Below are 19,196 nucleotides of genomic sequence, written 5' to 3' on the forward strand. Positions count from 1 at the left end.
CAGTTGGGGAATTCAGGGTATGAGAAAAGGTTAGATGTATTTTTTTTTATATACTGTAAGAAACTTTTTAATCTGGACCGATATCATTAAGTTCTATGACAGTTGTGTTGCGTTCAGTCCAAGATGGCGGAGCTGCAGCTCGGTTTCTTTTACTGTCTATGGTTATGGGTGCGTTTGTTGCAATGGGACGTTCTATTGAGTTTCGCCTCTTGTTACTTCTATACTCTTTGCTACAGTCATTCATTCACTGTGAACATTCCCTTTAAAATGTGACAACTCGCTGGCTAAACCAGAGATGCTGTATTGTAAGGTTAGTGTAGCCGTGGAGAAAAGTGGCATCTCACACAGGATTAGTTTTTCTTTTTTTTTTGAAGGTAAACCACCGCAATTTCCAACCTGGGCCCTCAAAATTGGTCCAGTATTGAGTTAGAACATGATACCCCCCCCCTTCTGCTCTCACACACACACATGCAAAAAAGGCAGACATGACACTGTTCATGCACATGAACCACAGAGGGTGGTCCATACACACACACACACACACACACACACACACACACACACACACATCCCTGGACGACAAAAAAATACTCTATCTGCCCTGACAACTGCCCCCTGCAGGTCAAAGTGAGATAGTAAATAATCAGTACACTTCCAACCAACATTACTGCACATGCCACTCACGGGCACCTCCGTTGTTAGTAGCAGGACTTTTATTTTGTACATTACAAACATCATCTTGTGTACAGCTGTAAATTGTAGTTTCCATGTTGTCAGAGTCTAGTAATAACATAACCGTAACATATCAAAATCTCCCTTTCGAAGTTACCCGACGTATAAAACACAAACAAGCAGAAGCAAATAGCTAATATGTGACATTTAAGGTTCCTGGACAAATGTTAAACGGCTTCTGTACTTTACAGTGAGTTACTGAGGCATCTGAGGCTTTATGATCTGAAAGGCACCTACGATCTAGTAACTCGATAGACAAGTCACTTGACTTCCTGCTGACTCCAAGAGCACGGGGCCAGGCACACCTTGACCTCACATGAACCATGCCTAGCAGAGTCCGCCCCTCTTGACCCCTCCTGCTCCCCGTAGTTCCTGCTGTGTCACGCCTGGCCTCACTGGAGGAGCCAGACCTCGTTCCGGCGGTTGGTCAGTTTGAAGGGGCTATCGTAGCCCGCCCTGTAGTACGGTTCCTCGCGGAACTGCACCCCATCGCGGCGGAGGCTTTCGATCAGCTTCAGGTGCTCGGCGCGGACCGTCTCCTCTCGGCTGAACCCCCCGTACGTCCTGGGGAACGCAGGGCAGGACGTTAGATGGTCTCCAACTTTGCTCACACATTACTGATCAACAACAACCGTCTGACCGTTGGTATTAAACCTACTGGTAGAGCAACAAGAACACTAAGCACACTAACCCGGTGAGGCCTTTTTACAGATCAAATATACAAGCAGGTGTGTTTAGAGGCGTGTGCTTCTGAACAAAGGAATGTTAGCTTTCCTGTCCCCAAGGACTCCAATGCTACGAGTCCCCTGATGAGATGCTACTGAGTGAGTGTGTTGCACACGGAGGTTAGAAGAGAGGACTGCCACACCGGTAATTATAGGACATCAGCTCCAGCTGCGCTTTCTAGTCTTTCTAGAGTGTAAACAAACGACACAGGGTCCTTATGCTTTTAGAGTCTAGAGTGTAAACACTTATGCTTTTAGAGTCTAGAGTGTAAACAAACAACACAGGGTCCTTATGCTTTTAGAGTCTAGAGTGTAAACACTTATGCTTTTAGAGTCCAAGAGCGTTTTGCACTTCTGATTAAACGCTAACTGAATTTCGTTGTCTCTGCACTTGTACTCTGCACAATGACAATAAAGTTGAATGTAATGTAATGCAATGTAATGCAATGTAATGTAATGTAATGTAATGTAATGTAATGTAATCTAATGTAATGTAATCTAATCTAATAAGTATAGTGGGTTGCTGTGGGTGCAGGCGTACCGTACGAAGGCGGTGAACTCGGGCCGGTTCTCGATGAATAGGTCCGGGCTGCTGGGTGTAGGCGGGTCATCCTGGTGCTCCTGGGGGATGAAGAACGAGACGGTGAAGCTGCTCTCACATGCCGGACCAGCGCCCGGCTCTATACGGCACGTCACCGGAGCAGTCATCTCAACCTTCACCTCTGTAGGAGGACACACACACACACATATGCATATGCACACACACACACACACACACACACACACACACACACACACACACAAACAGAAGAATGATACGCCAAAATAAATAATCAATAAGTATTGAGTGAGTATGAACTGGAACCCGACATCATCTGACACAGTAGCATCACAATGAGGAAGAACACAAAGCACAGTAGCGTCACAATGAGGAAGATCACAAAGCGCAGTAGCATCACAATGAGGAAGAATACAAAGCACAGTAGCATCACAATGAGGAAGAACACAAAGCACAGCAGCATCACAATGAGGAAGGCACTTACTCTTCTCATTCTCGCCCTGGATGTATTTGAAGAGTCGTCTGAAGCCCGCGTTCATGGCCGCGTCGGCCTCCATGCCCGTCAGCGTGGTGCTCACCCATCTGGTGGCCTCGTACGTGCGGACCTCATAGTCCTCACCCTGGGACGCACACACACACACACAACACGTCTCGTCTCACCGGTGTTAAGGATCTTAATGGGATGCATATTAGCTTGGGATAAACACATCACGAGCAGGCGTTTTACCTTATTTACGGCAGATGTGACTCCGATTAGACAAATAGTCAATCATAATATACTAAGCTGTGCAATAAAGAAGTCTCCATGAACGACATGGTCTTGACGTGTCCATAATAAAATGACCAAATATAACCTGATTTCTGCAATATAACCTATTTAACCTATATAAAATATAACCTGATTTCTGCGATTAGTTGGAGACCACTGTAGAGCCACTGTACTGGCTCAAATAGTAACAAAAGAGCGGGAGAGAGGGTGACAAACAAATGTCCACGTGGGTTTATTGTATAACGCAACGGTTTACATAAACGAGATTCAACTTAAAGAAACAAATCGAACACAAAGCAAGCCGCTCTCTCTCGCGCGCCGCGCCATAACCAGGCCCTCTTTATGCTGTCAGGCTGGGACACGCCTCACGAGCCAGCACATCCCATCCATTCATTAAGCACACAGGACCAGGCCCCTCAACCAGGTCAGATTGGACAAAACATCCCATCCAATAAGCACACAGGACCAGGCCTAGAATAGGGACAAGACACGGTAGCCTAATACAGAACAAGAGAAACAGATAGGAGGGCCTAATAAGCAGCTCCTGAATGGCTGCTTTAGAGTGTGTTGTGAAGGAATAGTTTAAATTACAATAAACAAGTGTACTGAATAAAAATGATACACAACATTAGGTTTGATCCCACACAAGACATCTACAGTAGCCTAGGCCTAGACTGACATGCTACCAGGAGTGCACCTCAGACCTGCGGACATGCAGTTGATCATAACGCCAGGCTGGAAAAAAAAAGTTGAAATATAATTATATACACTACTTTAATAATTTATCTTTTATTTTACGCATATTTAATTTGCGGGAGTGCAGTGAATCATCTGTTTCTCCGGCACCCGCAACGCTCTCACCCCGCCCGCTCTCGCACAGCTTTCAAACATGTCCCGCGCCCGCACTTCTTTGCGTCGCGACTCGCGGGAGTGCAGACCTCTAGCATCATGACATTGGTGCAAGGTTTAGTTATGTCATTTTATTTGTTATGCAAGAATAAAGGGAACATTTGCATAGGCTACTAGGCCCGTAGGCCTCCCAGATAGCAAGATGACATTGATATGATGTTGATTTTCCATCCAAATTATCATTTAGGTTGTCAATGGTAAATAGACATTGAATCAGCATTACAATCCTGACAAAACCCCGACAGTGCATGCTATTGCACAGAAGTAGGCCTAGGCTCAATTGGCTGTAGGCCTACATTTTTCACATCTGCAGGAAATAAGGTAAAACTACCTTCTTGTCATGACGTGTTAATCGTTTATCCCGTTAAAATATAGCCTATACCCCCTAATGCCCCAGTATCCTAATCTCAAATCCGGTCACTCTAATTAAACTGCATTAGACTACTTCACTTTTACATCACATGCAGGACAGTTGATAAAGAATGTAGTTTGGATTTGAAAGTGAGTGAGAGAATATGACAGAACATATAGTGCTTGGATTGATTAGCTACTATCGTAACTCCCCCTATTTCCACCGGTCCCGTATTTCCACCGTCTTGCGTGTATGTGTCACTTAATATCCATTTCTATACAAACCAAGACAGCGGACTCCTATAGAAACGCAACTACCCACACCATAGGTGTATCTAAATTAGCTATGTACCAAAAATGACATTTTACCGTGACTCGAAGAGCTGAAAACAGTGTTGTAAGGCTGCGTGTACACAACCGCTTGGAGCTCCAGTGGAATTTTAATTTCACGACGAGAATTCTCGGTCTAACCGTCCATGTGTCGTTGAAACGGTGTAAATAGGCGACCCATCAGGCCAGCACTATAACTCCAAGCGTGGTAAACAAAATCGGATATTTCAGGCAGTAAATGCTCCCGTTAAGAACCAAACCAGATTTTGTTCAAATCTACACACCTATGGCTACTGAAAAATGTAAGGTTCATTTAGTAAATGTTATTTTGAAGTATTAAAAAACATCGTTGTTTTAGAATTTCTGAACAAAAGTGGCGATAATTGGGGGTGTTACGATTACCTTGCCTTACCTTGCCTTACCTTGCTCTCGAGATTTGAGTGTTTGGGGTACTGCAATCCTGTTGAAAACAGAGCCTGGCCGATGGTTTTAAGCATCTTCCCAGCAGCAGTAGGCTATTATTGTATGCCAGTCAGCAAACTCTAATTAATGAACAGATTCATGAAACCATAAATTAATTACATTTTCACCTGAATGGAATAACTTCTGATTACGACTCTGTTGCTGGTCATCTATAACAGCTTAATTAATAGGCCATAACCTGCAATTCTGTACCGTAAAAGTGAGATTAGATAACCACCACGACTGACTGATCGTTAACGTTAGGGTTGCAATAGGCAGACAAGGTTCAATAGACCAATCCTATCGTAGCCATTTTCAACACCCCCTGTTAATTGTAAAACTAATTTCAAGAGGATGATATTAATTAAAAAAGAACTTACACAATGTTGTTGCTTTCTCTTACTTCTTCAACCTCGCATGCGAGTTTCATCTGCGATTGTTTACTTTGACTTCCGGGTTGCTCTTTACGTTATGACATAGATATATACACTAGATGTCGCCTTGACTACTGCTGTTCATTGGAACGAATGCGTCAATCGAGACGCCATCTTGCTTCAGTGATCCACTCCTCTATAATGCATTAGCGTCAATCTGGGCAAAGATCTAGCGAAAATAAAATCACCATAAATCGTCAAAATCTCAAGCAATTATCTAATTTTTTGGGTTGTTCCAACTGACAGGCATGTATTTATGGTTGAGTCTACAGAAAACTAAGCTTAAGACGATAATAAAGATACATTTTACCCGTCTAGCCCCATAGACTCCCATTCATTCTGCACTAGCTAGCGGCGGCCCCTAGAGGAACAATGAGTAAACTGCAACCAGGTTCGATACAATGAAAGTAAACAGGCTCTTCGTAGACAGGCTCTGGTTGAGGCCACATACCCCTCGTCTCGTTTACTCATGTAAATTGTAATCTCACCAGAAGTTGCTGTAGATCTGTAGAACATTTACCTCTGCTACTACATAGGCTATGCCAGTCGTTACTTTTATAATCATGGGTCAGTGCCATGGGCAAACGAGATGTAGCTGAATTCATAAATGACAAAGCCATGAGAAAGGTGATTTTCTTACGTTTCAAAAACAAAGAAGCCGATCTGCCATCATTGTGAGAAGTTCCCAAATGTGTCGCTAATCGCTAAAAAGGTTTTCTATCGCTGGGGATGGCCAAACGTCGCTAAATAGGTAACGCTGACAATACAGGAGAACTAGTTTAGCGATTCAGATCCCTGTACAAAGATGGCGGCGGTGTTGACGCATGCTGAGAAGCAGAAGGCGACATCTAGTGTATATATCTATGACGTTATGAGAGCACTTGTGTAACGTCTCACGGGGGCGGGATTCCCATTGGCTGAATCATGCTTTCATAACTTATTTTTCTTACAAAACATGTTACATCTATCACAACCCTAGCCAGCAGTCATATCTCATAAAATAGGTATACCCCGCCCTTTCCCTAATGATATAAATTAATAATAATGAATTAAATAAAACTGACATGCAGGGTCAAAAACTGACACGTCCATCATTTGCGTAGGGTAGCCTAGGCTAATTAATTTGTGACAAATGTGGCCTATCAACTTTTCTTCTGTAGAGTAGGCTAAGGCTACTCTGACATAATAGTTACTGTCGTGAAGACCTCCAATCATAGAAACATTAGGCCTATGTAGGGCTATTTCAATTTTCAAAATGTCAAAGTATGATATCAAAAACATAAGTAGGCCTTATACATTGAAAAATGCATTTATTCATACAAACGGGCTAATTTCTTCCCATTTTCAAAATGTGAGTGATAAAAACACATTTATACAGACATAGGCTATAGCTGTCCTTGAACTGGTACCATCAACATTTCAAATTAAATGGGTGAACATTTTAATATTCACATAAAAAAAAATCAGTTTATGTGTCAATCAGAAACACTGCTGTTCCGTAGATGCTGAAACTTCAAAAGCATCAAATTAATGAAAAATAAAACATAAACCCCATTAAACACACTTCACCCATGACTGACACACACACACTTGGCTAACACACACACACACACACACACGTGGCTAACACACACACTTGGCTAACACACACACACATGTGGCTAACACACACACACACACTTGGCTAACACACACACACACACACACACACACACACACACACACACACACACACACACACACACACGTGGCTGACTTAGACCAGCTAAGGGGTGTTAACTCCCCCCCCCTCTAAAATCACTGGAACCTGCAGACTCAAGTGGCTAATTGCTTGTCTAAAACGGTTGCATCTGGCAAGATTTCATAAAACAAAAGCACAGCAACAAGAAACTTAATGATTTATTCATAGTAATTCTTCTGCCAAGAAATATATTTCCTCTATTTCCTCTAAACGTCAAGATGCAGCAACTGTAATTTTTGTATCAATTTGTGGTGGCACAGTAATATAGAACAAAATTGGGTAAATGTGAAGGGTTGCGCTGGATTTTACAACGGCATCCAATGTGATTTAGCCAATCATAATCAAGCAGCGGAACTATCCGTGTTATAAAGACGCACACAACATCCGCCCCGTAAAGCCCCTCAAAATGGACTCACTCAAGAGGTCCCAGCCCCCCCCCCCCCCCCGCCCCTCTTGACCCCTCCTGCTCCCCGTAGTTCCTGCTGTGTCATGCCCGGCCTGACTGGAGGAGCCAGACCTCGTTCCGGCGGTTGGTCAGTTTAAACGGGGGGTCGTAGCCCACCCTGTAGAACGGTTCCTCGCAGAACTGCACCCCATCCCGACGGAGGCTCTCGACCAGCTTCAGGTGCTCGGCGCGGACCATCTGATCGTTGGTGAACCCTCCGTACGTCCTGGGGAACAAGGCGGGAAACAGAGAGACGCTCTGTGATGTCATGATGCGTTTCCTGCACACTCTGTGATGATGCCAACCAGGCTTGGAATTTTACCATTCTGGGGGCAAGGCCACTTGGCCTTCAGTTGGGCATATTTGGTGGGGGGCACAAAGGCCACATGTCAGGGCACCAAGGCCAAAGTTAACTATACAGTAGTAGGCTATAAAAATGATCAAAGTTGTATTTAGCCTATTCACTGCAGTAGACCTGCATCACTGTATGAAACATTCCAAAAACATGAAACATGACATATTACATATAACTGTAAATCATCTGATCATCTAATAAAAACTAGGCTATAGATAACATTTATTTTATATTTGGCCTGTTATGAAATCATGTATTGAACAATTTAAATGTAGCACAGCTCAGCTTTAAGAAACTCAAATAGCCTAGATGCATGCTTAGCATTTTGTGATCATTAAGGCTACTTTCACAAACTCTTAGTCAGCTGTCCTCTGATTTACCAATATATAGGCGATATTTGTAACATTTATTTTGTATTTGGCCCGTTATGAAATCATGTGGAACAATTTAAACACATTGTAAAACTTAAAGCCCAAATTTGGAGACATCCATGCATGTCGAAATTTACTGCAAATTCAAAACTGGATTACTCTGGAACGGCTAACTGTACAGGGGACTGCTTTACACCTTTGTGTTCGATAAGGTCTGCTGTTTATTCTGATATTATGGTGGTTTGTCATGTGTTAAAAGAAGGGTTCGTGAAGTATTCCACCGAGATGAATGGGTAGGGAGATCATGGACGCAAAACCTTCAGTAGAATGTATGATTAAATTGAATTATATTATTTACTTTTCTCGCGAACCGTTCAACGCAGCAATTATCGGCTAACATCGTTTAAAAGCTGAGAAAAAGCTCTTTCATGTGATACTTGTGATGTCTGTGTGATGAATAGGCTACTTCGCGAGTAGTTCAACTGAGAAGAGTGGGTGAATTTGGACGCACTTTCTTGCGCTGTCACTTTCTCCACTGCGTAAAAGACTAAATTAATTTGCGCTGTGAATGGTAAGATTATTTTGACAGGCCACAGGCTAAATAAAAATCGCTATTAGTAGGACACAAAGCAGAATATTGAAAGAAGGGGGCACCAAGGCCACCGTGGCCTGTAAACCTATGATTTTCAAAGGGGCTTCACGGCCAACGCAAGGGGCTACGATGGCCATGGCCGTCGTGGCCGCCGTGAAATTCCTTCCCTGATGCCAACACTTTGTGTTTCCTGCATCTCAGCTCCATCAAGTCATCTACATCTACATTTACTGTACATCAAACCCACACATGCAGCTTCACAAATAAATAAGATAAAAAAACAGATGAAATGTATGGAACAGATGAGATGTATAGAACAGATGAGATGTATAGAACAGATGAGATGTATAGAACAGTATAGAACAGATGAGATGTATAGAACAGATGACATGTATAGAACAGTATAGAACAGATAAGATGTATAGAACAGTATAGAACAGATGAGATGTATAGAACAGATGAGATGTATAGAACAGTATAGAACAGATGAGATGTATAGAACAGATGAGATGTATAGAACAGATTAGAACAGATGAGATGTATAGAACAGAGAAGATGTATAGAACAGATGAGACGTATGGAACAGATGAGATGTATAGAACAGTATGGAACAGATGAGATGTATAGAACAGTATAGAACAGATAAGATGTATAGAACATAAGAAACACTAGCCTGGGGGTCGTTTCTAGAAAGCATCGTTTACTAACTTGCGTCGCAACCTTGGTAGTACCCTCCATCGTTCTTGGATTTGGTGTTTCTAGAAAAGGTAGTTCGAACTCTCAATCGCAAAAAGGACGCAAAGTTTGGTCGTTTGAACTACTGCCCCTAGGCAGTCGCAGGTGTCGTTCCTTGGTAGTTCCTGTTGGTGTCCGGAGCGCCTAACCAAAAATCACAACCGCCTAACCAAAATTTGCGAAGTGGATGTTTATCTCGTGACTCAATGATTGATCTATCCTGTAGCTTAATTTTGATTAAGACACGGACTCCCCTACTTGGGTCATTCTTGCTATTTATGTTAATTTAAGTATTGCCTTGCTTTTAGTATTATAATCTTCACAGACCCTTAATATCAGCAGTGCTAAATGGTGTAGTGGCTAAAGCAGATGACTTATTATCCCAACGTTGTAGGTTCGATTTTCTGATGTGAGATTTTCCTCTTGCTTCTCGCTACCTGCAGGTGAACTGGTGTGACACGTAGATTCAATTGTTTTTGACTGATATATTGTACCTATGGTCTCTCGATGTAGAGTAATTGTATACATAAATATGTATGGTCAAATATTGTCTCGTATGCCTACTCTTACTCAGAGATGAAAAGAAGAGATAAGATGCGAACTCCGGCCGAGCACGCAGTGCACCGACGCGCTGCTGTTAAGCCACGGGACAGTTGATAATCTATGGGATACCCAGACATTTGTCCAGGCTATATATTTTTTCCAACATAGATATTTAACACAAATAATGGCACATATTGGTCGGCTTCAGTAAAATGTCTTATATACTTATACTATATTAATAGGTTTAGATTTTTGCAGATGATAATGGCAATGCCAGCATTAATCACTCGGTTTAAATGAGAAAAATGTCAACATAGGCTGTGGCAGAGAATTTCTAGGGGGTGGGGTATTACACGTTGCCACTGTTTCCACCAATGATATCTATCGCTGCATCATCAACAACGTTGTTGGAACTACTGTTCGAACGTCGGAGGTAGCGAATTGCGACACAGGTACGATGCTTTCTGGAAACAGGTGTAACAATGTCGTTGTTTGGTCGCAAGTTGCGTCGTACCATGGTGGTTGAGCAACGTCGTTGCTAACTTTTCTAGAAACGACCCCCAGGGTGGCAGCCGAACTTAGCCCCGCCCACAACATTTGAGGTCGGGAAGCTCGGTCTGGCATTGCTCTGTTGTGGAGCAACTATGCTCAAACCAGAGCTGTTAGGACCAATCAAATTGGGCTTTACGATGATGGACAGGTGAGCAACAGCGCCTCGTCTATCACGTCATCTGAGCACGCTTAGGTTGATTTTGTTTGCAACAAAAACGCTGTGGCTAGAAGGAGATAGATGGCTTCTAAGACCCCATATGGAAAAATGCATATTATTTCCATGAGGTATCATCATCGAAAACGATTATTTCTGAAAACTTTGGCCAAAGTTGATATGTGGGAAAACTCCGGTTTCACTTTCATTAAGGGAAAGCGTGTTTGTAATTGTAACATGTTGTTCTCTCGTTTGTTTGAAATCTCTGATTGGTCACCTGTTTGCTCGAGGGGTTTGCAACACCAGTCCCCAGCTGTTTATAACATGTTTGTAGCATCGGTGTTCAACAGAATTATTTTTTATAAACGAAGGAGGGGAAATATCCGTTTTTCCGAATAGTCTACCCTGCTACGTATTTAGTTGTCTTAGATACCGCTATCGGGTGTTGTAGGAGATATTGGCAGCACAATCACTTTTACAAAATACCAGAAAACAATGTTAAGGCATTTGTGGAGAAGAAGGATGGTTTGTGTGTTCTTCCTACATCTCACAGTAAGTTATTTCGTTGCTCTGATTGGTTAAGGTCTATCCAATTGAGTGCAGAGGTATTCCCCCCCTGTATCGGTTGAAACACGCCCCATAATTATGTCCCAATGGAGCAGTATCAGACTCATATTCTGACTAGAGTCTGAGAATGATGCGTCGGCTAAAGAAACACAGTCGTACCGTACGAAGACAGTGATCTCAGGCCGGTTCTCGATGACCAGGTCTGGGTTGTTGGGTTTGGGCGGGTCGGCCTGGTGCTCCTGGGGGATGAAGAACGAGACGGTGAAGCTGCTCTCACTCGCCGGATCAGCGCCCGCTTCTACACGGCCCGTCACCGGAGCAGTCATCTCAACCTTCACCTCTGTGAACGCATGCACACACACACACACACACACACACGCACGCGCACACGAACACATACACACACACACGAACACACACACACACACACACACACACACACACAAACACACACGCGCACACGAACACACACACACGCGCACACGAACACACACACACACACACACACACACACACGCGCGCACGCACACATGAACACACACACATGAACACACACACACATACACACACACACACACATCACACATACAAACATACACACACACACACACACACAAGCGCGCACACACAAACACACACACACAAACACACACACACACAAACATACACACACACACACCAGTAAATGATGAAGCATGCCCCTGACAAAGGAACTACACAAATAGCAATTCCCAACATAGTTATTTCACATTATACAATCACACAAATAGATCGACTGCAACAGCATCAGGGAGTATCACTGCAGTGAAGTGCAGATGGGCATGTGTTGTCTGTACTGATGGACGTGTGTTGTGTGTACTGATGGACGTGTGTTGTGTGTACTGATGGACGTGTGTTGTCTGTACTGATGGACGTGTGTTGTGTGTACTGATGGATGTGTGTTGACTGTACTGATTGACGTGTGTTGTGTGTACTGATGGACGTGTGTTGACTGTACTGATGGACGTGTTGTCTGTACTGATGGACGTGTACTGATGGACGTGTGTTGTCTGTACTGATGGACGTGTGTACTGATGGACGTGTGTTGTCTGTACTGATGGACGTGTGTACTGATGGACGTGTGTTGTCTGTACTGATGGACGTGTGTACTGATGGACGTGTGTTGTCTGTACTGATGGATGTGTGTTGTCTGTACTGATGGATGTGTGTTGTCTGTACTGATGGATGTGTGTCGTCTGTGTACTGATGGACGTGTGTTGTCAGAGTTTTAGCGAAGGACTGAAAACTGACATGTACGGCTCTCCACCTCAACCCTGTGGGGTTTCTCATTTAGCCTACCGGTACGTCTTTCACCTACAGACATTATACTGAGGAAATGACACTATTATGCTTTGGAAAAACAACACAAGGAGCAGACTTACTAACTTCCCTTTAACAGGCCCTATGTGCCGCACTAAGCAATAGTTGATATTGTGTATCTATGTGAGGTATCTTGGTTTTATTATTAGCCTATAAGGGTCTTACTGAAACACAATCTATAGAATTGCTCATGATTCACTTATAGGTACCTAAATAGCCCACACACACTCACTCTTGTCTTTAAGGGTACTAGCCCACACATACACACACTCACTCTTGTCTTAAGGGTAGGGAGCCCCCACACACACTCACTCTTGTCGTTCTCCCCCTGGATGTACTTGAAGAGTTTGCCGAATCCCTCCTTCATAACAGCGTCGCCCTGCGTTCCCTTCAGAGTGACACTCACCCACGTAGCGGCCTCATAGGTGCGGATCTCGTAGTCCTTACCCTGGGAGAGAGGACGGGGAATAAAGGCTGCTTATCCTGGGAGAGAGGACGGGGAATAAAGGCTGCTTATCCTGGGAGAGAGGACGGGGAATAAAGGCTGCTTATCCTGCATCGCTAAGTAGCTAGTTAACATGCTCTGCAGGTGGCAAACTTTTTTAATACACAGACAGACTTAAATCAATGAACACATCCACTTATTTCCCTTTGTTCTCTTCTGTTTTCAGTGCATAAGGCATTCAGTGGAGCTGCACCTTAAGGCAATAGTAATGGGTAAGTTTCAATCACTGTAGGCCTAATACAGCCTCATTTTTATCTTACACTCAATGACCGCATCTGAATTAAACTTCACTAAAGAATTTCCTAGGCCATTTAAAGAGTAGATTTAGTAGTTTTAGTAGTTTCTTTTGTATTTGTGTACCGGTATGTTGTCAATTTCAGATGATGTGAGAAGAAATTGTGTTTGCTCTGCCAACAGTCAACCCGTTTACAGTAATAAGTATGCTGATATGACTTAATACAAATCACAAAAAAATGCATTTAATCTTCGTGTTTTTTTTTGTTGTTAAAATCTCTATTGACATATAGGCTAATTTAACAATATGAGCCTAGGATACTAGGACATAGCAATTCATTATAAACGCATGTAGACATATTGCAAAATGCAAAATTAAATAAATGTAAAGATTTTCAAGTGGAGTTTCAATGTAGAAGCAATCATTTGGCATACTTATGGCCTCACTTTGGGTCAGTTTTGGCTACTTTTTCGCTGGATTTGGGGAATTTTGGACTCTCTTTGGGATGGTTATGGCCATATTTTGGAATGCCACGATTGGTTCTGGGTGTTTTGGCTCCTTTTGTTTTGATTCTGGCTTGCCTAATTTGGCCCATATATGGGCCGTACATCCCTCTGCCAAAATGGCAAGCCAGTTTTGGGCCATAATGAATGTGTTATCTGGAACAGAGTTGTCTATCAAAAAAGCAGTTTTGGAGAAATTATTTGCAGTTCATGTAGGGAACGAAATACAACCCCAAAACAGAAAAAGTTGGGACGTTGTGTAAAATGTGAATAAAAACAGAATGTAATAATCTGCAAATCTCTTAAACTCATATTTGGTTGCAAGAAGGACACAGACAACATATGAAATATTGAAAATGACAAATTTGTCTATTTCATGGAAAATATATGTTAATTTTGAATTTGATACCAGCAACATGTTTAAAAAAAAAGTTGGGACGGGGGTAACAAAATGCTGGAAAAGTTGTGTAATGATAAAGAAAACAAAAGGGAGAATGTTTCACAACTAATTAGGGTAACTGGCAACACGATTGGGTATGAAAAAGAGCATCCCAGAGAGGCATGGTCTCTTAGAAGTAAAGATGTAGGGGTATTCATCCCTCTGTGTAAACCTGTGTGCACAAATGATGAAACAATGTAATTTTAATGCTTCTTCATATTAAATTGTGACATATTTAAGGTGTATCATCTACAGGACATAATATTATTAAAACATTCAGAGAATCCAGAGAAATCTTTGCAAATAAGGGAAATAGCTGAAAAACAAATTGATGGCCGTGGTCTTTTGGACCTCAGATGGCACTGCATCAACACCAGACCTGTTTCCCGACCTGTCATTGTATGGGCTCAAGAAAACCTCTGATAACCATTGTCTATGTGCACAGTTTGATACTCAATTCAAAAACTGCAGCCAAAATTGTAACAGCAAAAAATGTTATTGAGACATGATACAGAAAATACCACCCTCTTATCTGGGCCTGAGCTTGTTTAAAATGGACTGAGGTAACATGGGAAAAGGTCCTGTGGTTAGACCAATCAACGTTTGCCATTCTTTTTGGAAATCATGGACTCATCTGGGCTAAAGAGGAGAGAGCCTATCCATGTATCCAACCTATCCAACTTGTTTTAGTGCTCAGTTTGAAACCCAACATCTATGATGGTGTGGAGGAGCATTAGTGCCTACAGCATGGGCATCTATGACGGTGTGGAGGAGCATTAGTGCCTACAGCATGAGCATCTATGACGGTGTGGAGGAGCATTAGTGCCTACAGCATGGGCGTCTATGACGGTGTGGAGGAGCATTAGTGCCTACAGCATGAGCATCTATGACGGTGTGGAGGAGCATTAGTGCCTACAGCATGGGCATCTATGACGGTGTGGAGGAGCATTAGTGCCTACAGCATGGGCATCTTGCACATTTGGCCAAGCACAATCAATTCTGAATGATGTATACAGGTTTTGAACAACATATACTGACGTCCAGGTAATGTCTTTTCCAGAGATGACCTTGAATATTTCAGGAATACAATGCCAAAATGAATTCTGCACATATTTAAATAGTATTTCTCCAAAGAGGAAGAGTCCAGGTGCTAAGATGGCCTGTCTGCAGTCCAGATTTGTCAAATTAGGTGCATAATGGAATGAAAAGCATGACTAAGGATATCCATACTGTTGAGCAACTGAAATCCTATATCGGGGAGTAATGGGACATTTCATTCTCAAAACTGTAGCAAATGGTCTCCTCAGTTCCTAAACATTTACAGAATTGTGTTAAATGAAGAGGTGAAGCAGTCCAGTGGTAAACATGCTCCCGTCCCAACTTTTTTTGAAACATGTTGCTGGCATCAAATTCAAAATTAAGATATACTTTCCATGAAAGAGTCCAAAATTTCATGTTCAACATTTCATATGTTGTCTATGTCCTTTTTGCTGCTAAATACGGGTTTATGAGACTTGTTCATTGTGACATTCTGTTTTTATTTGCATTTTACACAACGTCCCAACTTTTTCTGTTTTGGGGTTGTATTTTGGACATGAACTATAGGCTACTGCATTGCACTACACATAACCTACGGCAGATATTCAATATTTTGGACATGCAAATATTAGTTTACTCTATTGTACTTCAGGAAAACAGCATTTTTGTCCCAATAACTAGTGACATGGCCACAGAAAGTTCCGTTTAGCCACAACATGTGCACTGTCGACAGGCCACCGAATGAAACCTGCGTTGACTTTTTTTTTTAGTTTAAAATGGTTGAGGCTTGCGATATCATGACCGCGGTCCAAGTTCAAACCGTGACTGGACGGACGGACACTCACCTTACTTTCCGCTGTCGTGTATTTGGGGACCTGCAGTCCCGTAAATAAAACTTGTCCGAGGGCTTTCAGCATCTTGACAAGCCGGTTGACCCAGAGTTTGGCAGTGGTCTTATTTTTTCCAGTTAACCGATCACACGTGTTCCGTATTATTTGTCCGACAGTAGAATAAGCCAGTAGGTTAACTGTAATGTGAGCGCAATATAACTTTACAATACAGTAGGCTACAACAGTGGTTTAAAAGTAACCCCGTGACACGGCGTGTGTGTAAAGATAAGATAGGGCCTTGGCAGTTAGAAGGGAGAGGCATAGATGGAAAAGTTAATACCACATTAAAGCCAATTCTACAATATGAAGACATATCATTATGGCTCATCCCTTCTTACAAAATAGGCTATAACTTATATGTTACAATTTTAAATATATTTCAGATTCATATCCAAAACATTACGTAGTTGTTGCTCTTTCCTTACAAAGCAGCTTCTGCTCCTTGCCTTTCGATGAACTTCTTAGCTGTGTGGTCGGTCGTGTGATCAGACTTGTGTATATATAATTGGACTATCTGCCGAAGGAGGTCGCTATTGTCTATAGTCAATGATTATTTGCCATACCTAGTCCATTATGAATAAACACCATTATATTGCAGACAACACAAGTGATCTGAAGTATTTATTTAGATATTAAAAATACAAACAAGTGTAATCCATTCTATATGGAAATAACCCAGAACATCTCTTTACCTACACTTATCTACACTTGACTGTTTTCTCTAAACTACCAGCCAATTCTAGCATGTGATCTTGCCCTTATAAAACATCTCAAATACATATTATGTAAACCATTAACATCAACCAAACTAGGGCAAACATACTTTGGACTGAAAAATACATATTTCACAATTACAAAAGAAAGCAAAAGGACAATGTAATCTATTGTTTAGAACAATGCACTTTCTTAACTAACAGTCCTATTGTTACAGTTTATAAATGCACAAGGCCGAGACAAGAAACATCCACTACACCATTTGAGAAGGAAACGGAGACTCCGGATGAACATGACACCTGAGTTCACCTGACACCATGACACCTGAGCTCACCTGACACCTGAGCTCATTAATATGTGCCAGTACGCATATGCAGGACTTGAAGCAGGCCTGCATGCTGTGATGAGCTCACTGGACACCATGCAAGGGCAGAAGACATCGCTGCCCCCCGTAGACCGCTCATGTGAGTACACAGTACACAGTGCACAGTATGCATACTATGCAGCAGCACCAAGTGAAATGACACACACAACAGGAAATGAGCTCCGTTCTTCTACTTCATGCAAAATGTGCTCACAGATCTGCTTACAAACCTTCCCATTAGGTATTCCCAAGAATTCTCATAAAATATTTCCAAGTATTCCCATAAAATATTCCAAAGTATTCCCAAAACATATTCCCAAATATTCCCAGTGCTGGGCAGTGCTGTGTGTACTTAGTGACACCGCTGTCCAGTGTGCTGGGCATTACTGTGTACTCAGTGAGGACACTGGGCTGGTGTGGACTGTAACTGTGCTGCATGTTCCGGACTCTTGCAATAGAACCCTGCATTCCAATCTTCAGCACCTGGTTCTAGGGGTTCTAGAACCTTAAGGCCAACGGCTTTTCTGCTGATGGTCATAAAGGCTGTCTGTCTCTCTCTCTCTCTCTCTCTCTCTATATATATATATATACACAGTGTCCATGTGTATATATCTGTCTCTCTCTCTCTCTCTCACACACTGTATATATATATACACAGTGTCCATGTGTATATATCTGTCTCCTCTCTCTCTCTATATATATATATATATATACACAGTGTCCATGTGTATATATCTGTCTCCTCTCTCTCTCTATATATATATATATATATACACAGTGTCCATGTGTATATATCTGTCTCCCTCCTCCTCTATTTGACCTTCCGGCGCGGCGCTGCTCTCTGGACCTGACGTGCGCGGGAGCCGAAGCCGAGCGACTGCAGGGACTCGGCCAGGAAGCGCTGAGTCGGGGACACACACAACATGACCAGCAGCTTGGCATCGCCACCTACAGCAGAGACACACACATTACACATGACCAGCATCGCCACCTACAGCAGAGACACACACATTACACATGACCAGCAGCTTGGCATCGCCACCTACAGCAGAGACACACACATTACACATGACCAGCAGCTTGGCATCGCCACCTACAGCAGAGACACACACATTACACATGACCAGCATCGCCACCTACAGCAGAGACACACACATTGCACATGACCAGCAGCTTGGCATCGCCACCTACAGCAGAGACACACACATTACACATGACCAGCATTGCCACCTACAGCAGAGACACACACATTACACATGACCAGCAGCTTGGCATCGCCACCTACAGCAGAGACACACACATTACACATGACCAGCATCGCCACCTACAGCAGAGACACACACATTACACATGACCAGCAGCTTGGCATCACCACCTACAGCAGAGACACACACATTACACATGACCAGCAGCTTGGCATCGCCACCTACAGCAGAGACACACACATTACACATGACCAGCAGCTTGGCATCGCCCCCTACAGCAGAGACACACACATTACACATGACCAGCAGCTTGGCATCACCACCTACAGCAGAGACACACACATTACACATGACCAGCAGCTTGGCATCGCCACCTACAGCAGAGACACACACATTACACATGACCAGCAGCTTGGCATCGCCACCTACAGCAGAGACACACACATTACACATGACCAGCAGCTTGGCATCGCCACCTACAGCAGAGACACACACATTACACATGACCAGCAGCTTGGCATCGCCACCTACAGCAGAGACACACACATTACACATGACCAGCATCGCCACCTACAGCAGAGACAAGTCAAGTCAAGTCAAGTCAAGTTTATTTATATA

At 42.9% G+C, this 19,196-nt stretch overlaps 3 protein-coding genes across 4 annotated transcripts in view; all 3 read right to left on the reverse strand.

Annotated features, from left to right (window-relative positions):
• Positions 1–664: 664 nt before the first annotated feature.
• On the reverse strand, positions 665–5,298 carry LOC143109428 (heme-binding protein 2-like). The gene is made up of 5 exons (XM_076272162.1): positions 5,218–5,298; positions 4,798–4,917; positions 2,501–2,636; positions 1,999–2,179; positions 665–1,296 (listed from the first exon to the last, which is right to left on the reverse strand). The coding sequence occupies exons 2-5, from the start codon at positions 4,870–4,872 to the stop codon at positions 1,125–1,127; spliced, it is 564 nt and encodes a 187-aa protein (XP_076128277.1). The 5' UTR covers positions 4,873–4,917; positions 5,218–5,298; the 3' UTR covers positions 665–1,124.
• Positions 5,299–7,479: 2,181 nt separating this feature from the next.
• On the reverse strand, positions 7,480–16,751 carry LOC143109684 (heme-binding protein 2-like). Of its 2 annotated transcripts, XM_076272484.1 has the most exons (5): positions 16,721–16,751; positions 16,251–16,432; positions 12,998–13,133; positions 11,486–11,666; positions 7,480–7,683 (listed from the first exon to the last, which is right to left on the reverse strand). In XM_076272484.1, the coding sequence occupies exons 2-5, from the start codon at positions 16,320–16,322 to the stop codon at positions 7,500–7,502; spliced, it is 573 nt and encodes a 190-aa protein (XP_076128599.1). In that variant the 5' UTR covers positions 16,323–16,432; positions 16,721–16,751; the 3' UTR covers positions 7,480–7,499. The 2 variants fall into 2 exon arrangements, with proteins under 2 accessions (XP_076128599.1, XP_076128598.1); XM_076272483.1 differs by lacking the exon at positions 16,721–16,751 and having other exon boundaries at positions 16,251–16,655.
• A 1,433-nt stretch (positions 16,752–18,184) lies between these two features.
• kif25 (kinesin family member 25) overlaps positions 18,185–19,196 on the reverse strand; it is a 31,188-nt gene continuing 30,176 nt past the window's right edge. Inside the window, exon 15 of the mRNA XM_076273144.1 lies at positions 18,185–18,321. Coding sequence (XP_076129259.1) covers positions 18,185–18,321 — 137 coding nt within the window. The remainder of the gene's footprint in view (positions 18,322–19,196) is intronic.

The sequence above is a fragment of the Alosa pseudoharengus genome, unplaced genomic scaffold (genome assembly GCF_046254945.1).
Source record: "Alosa pseudoharengus isolate Yale_2024_CS ecotype anadromous, Long Island Sound unplaced genomic scaffold, YU_APseudo_1.1 YU_APseudo_1.1_scf_7, whole genome shotgun sequence".
Taxonomy (NCBI): domain Eukaryota; kingdom Metazoa; phylum Chordata; class Actinopteri; order Clupeiformes; family Clupeidae; genus Alosa; species Alosa pseudoharengus.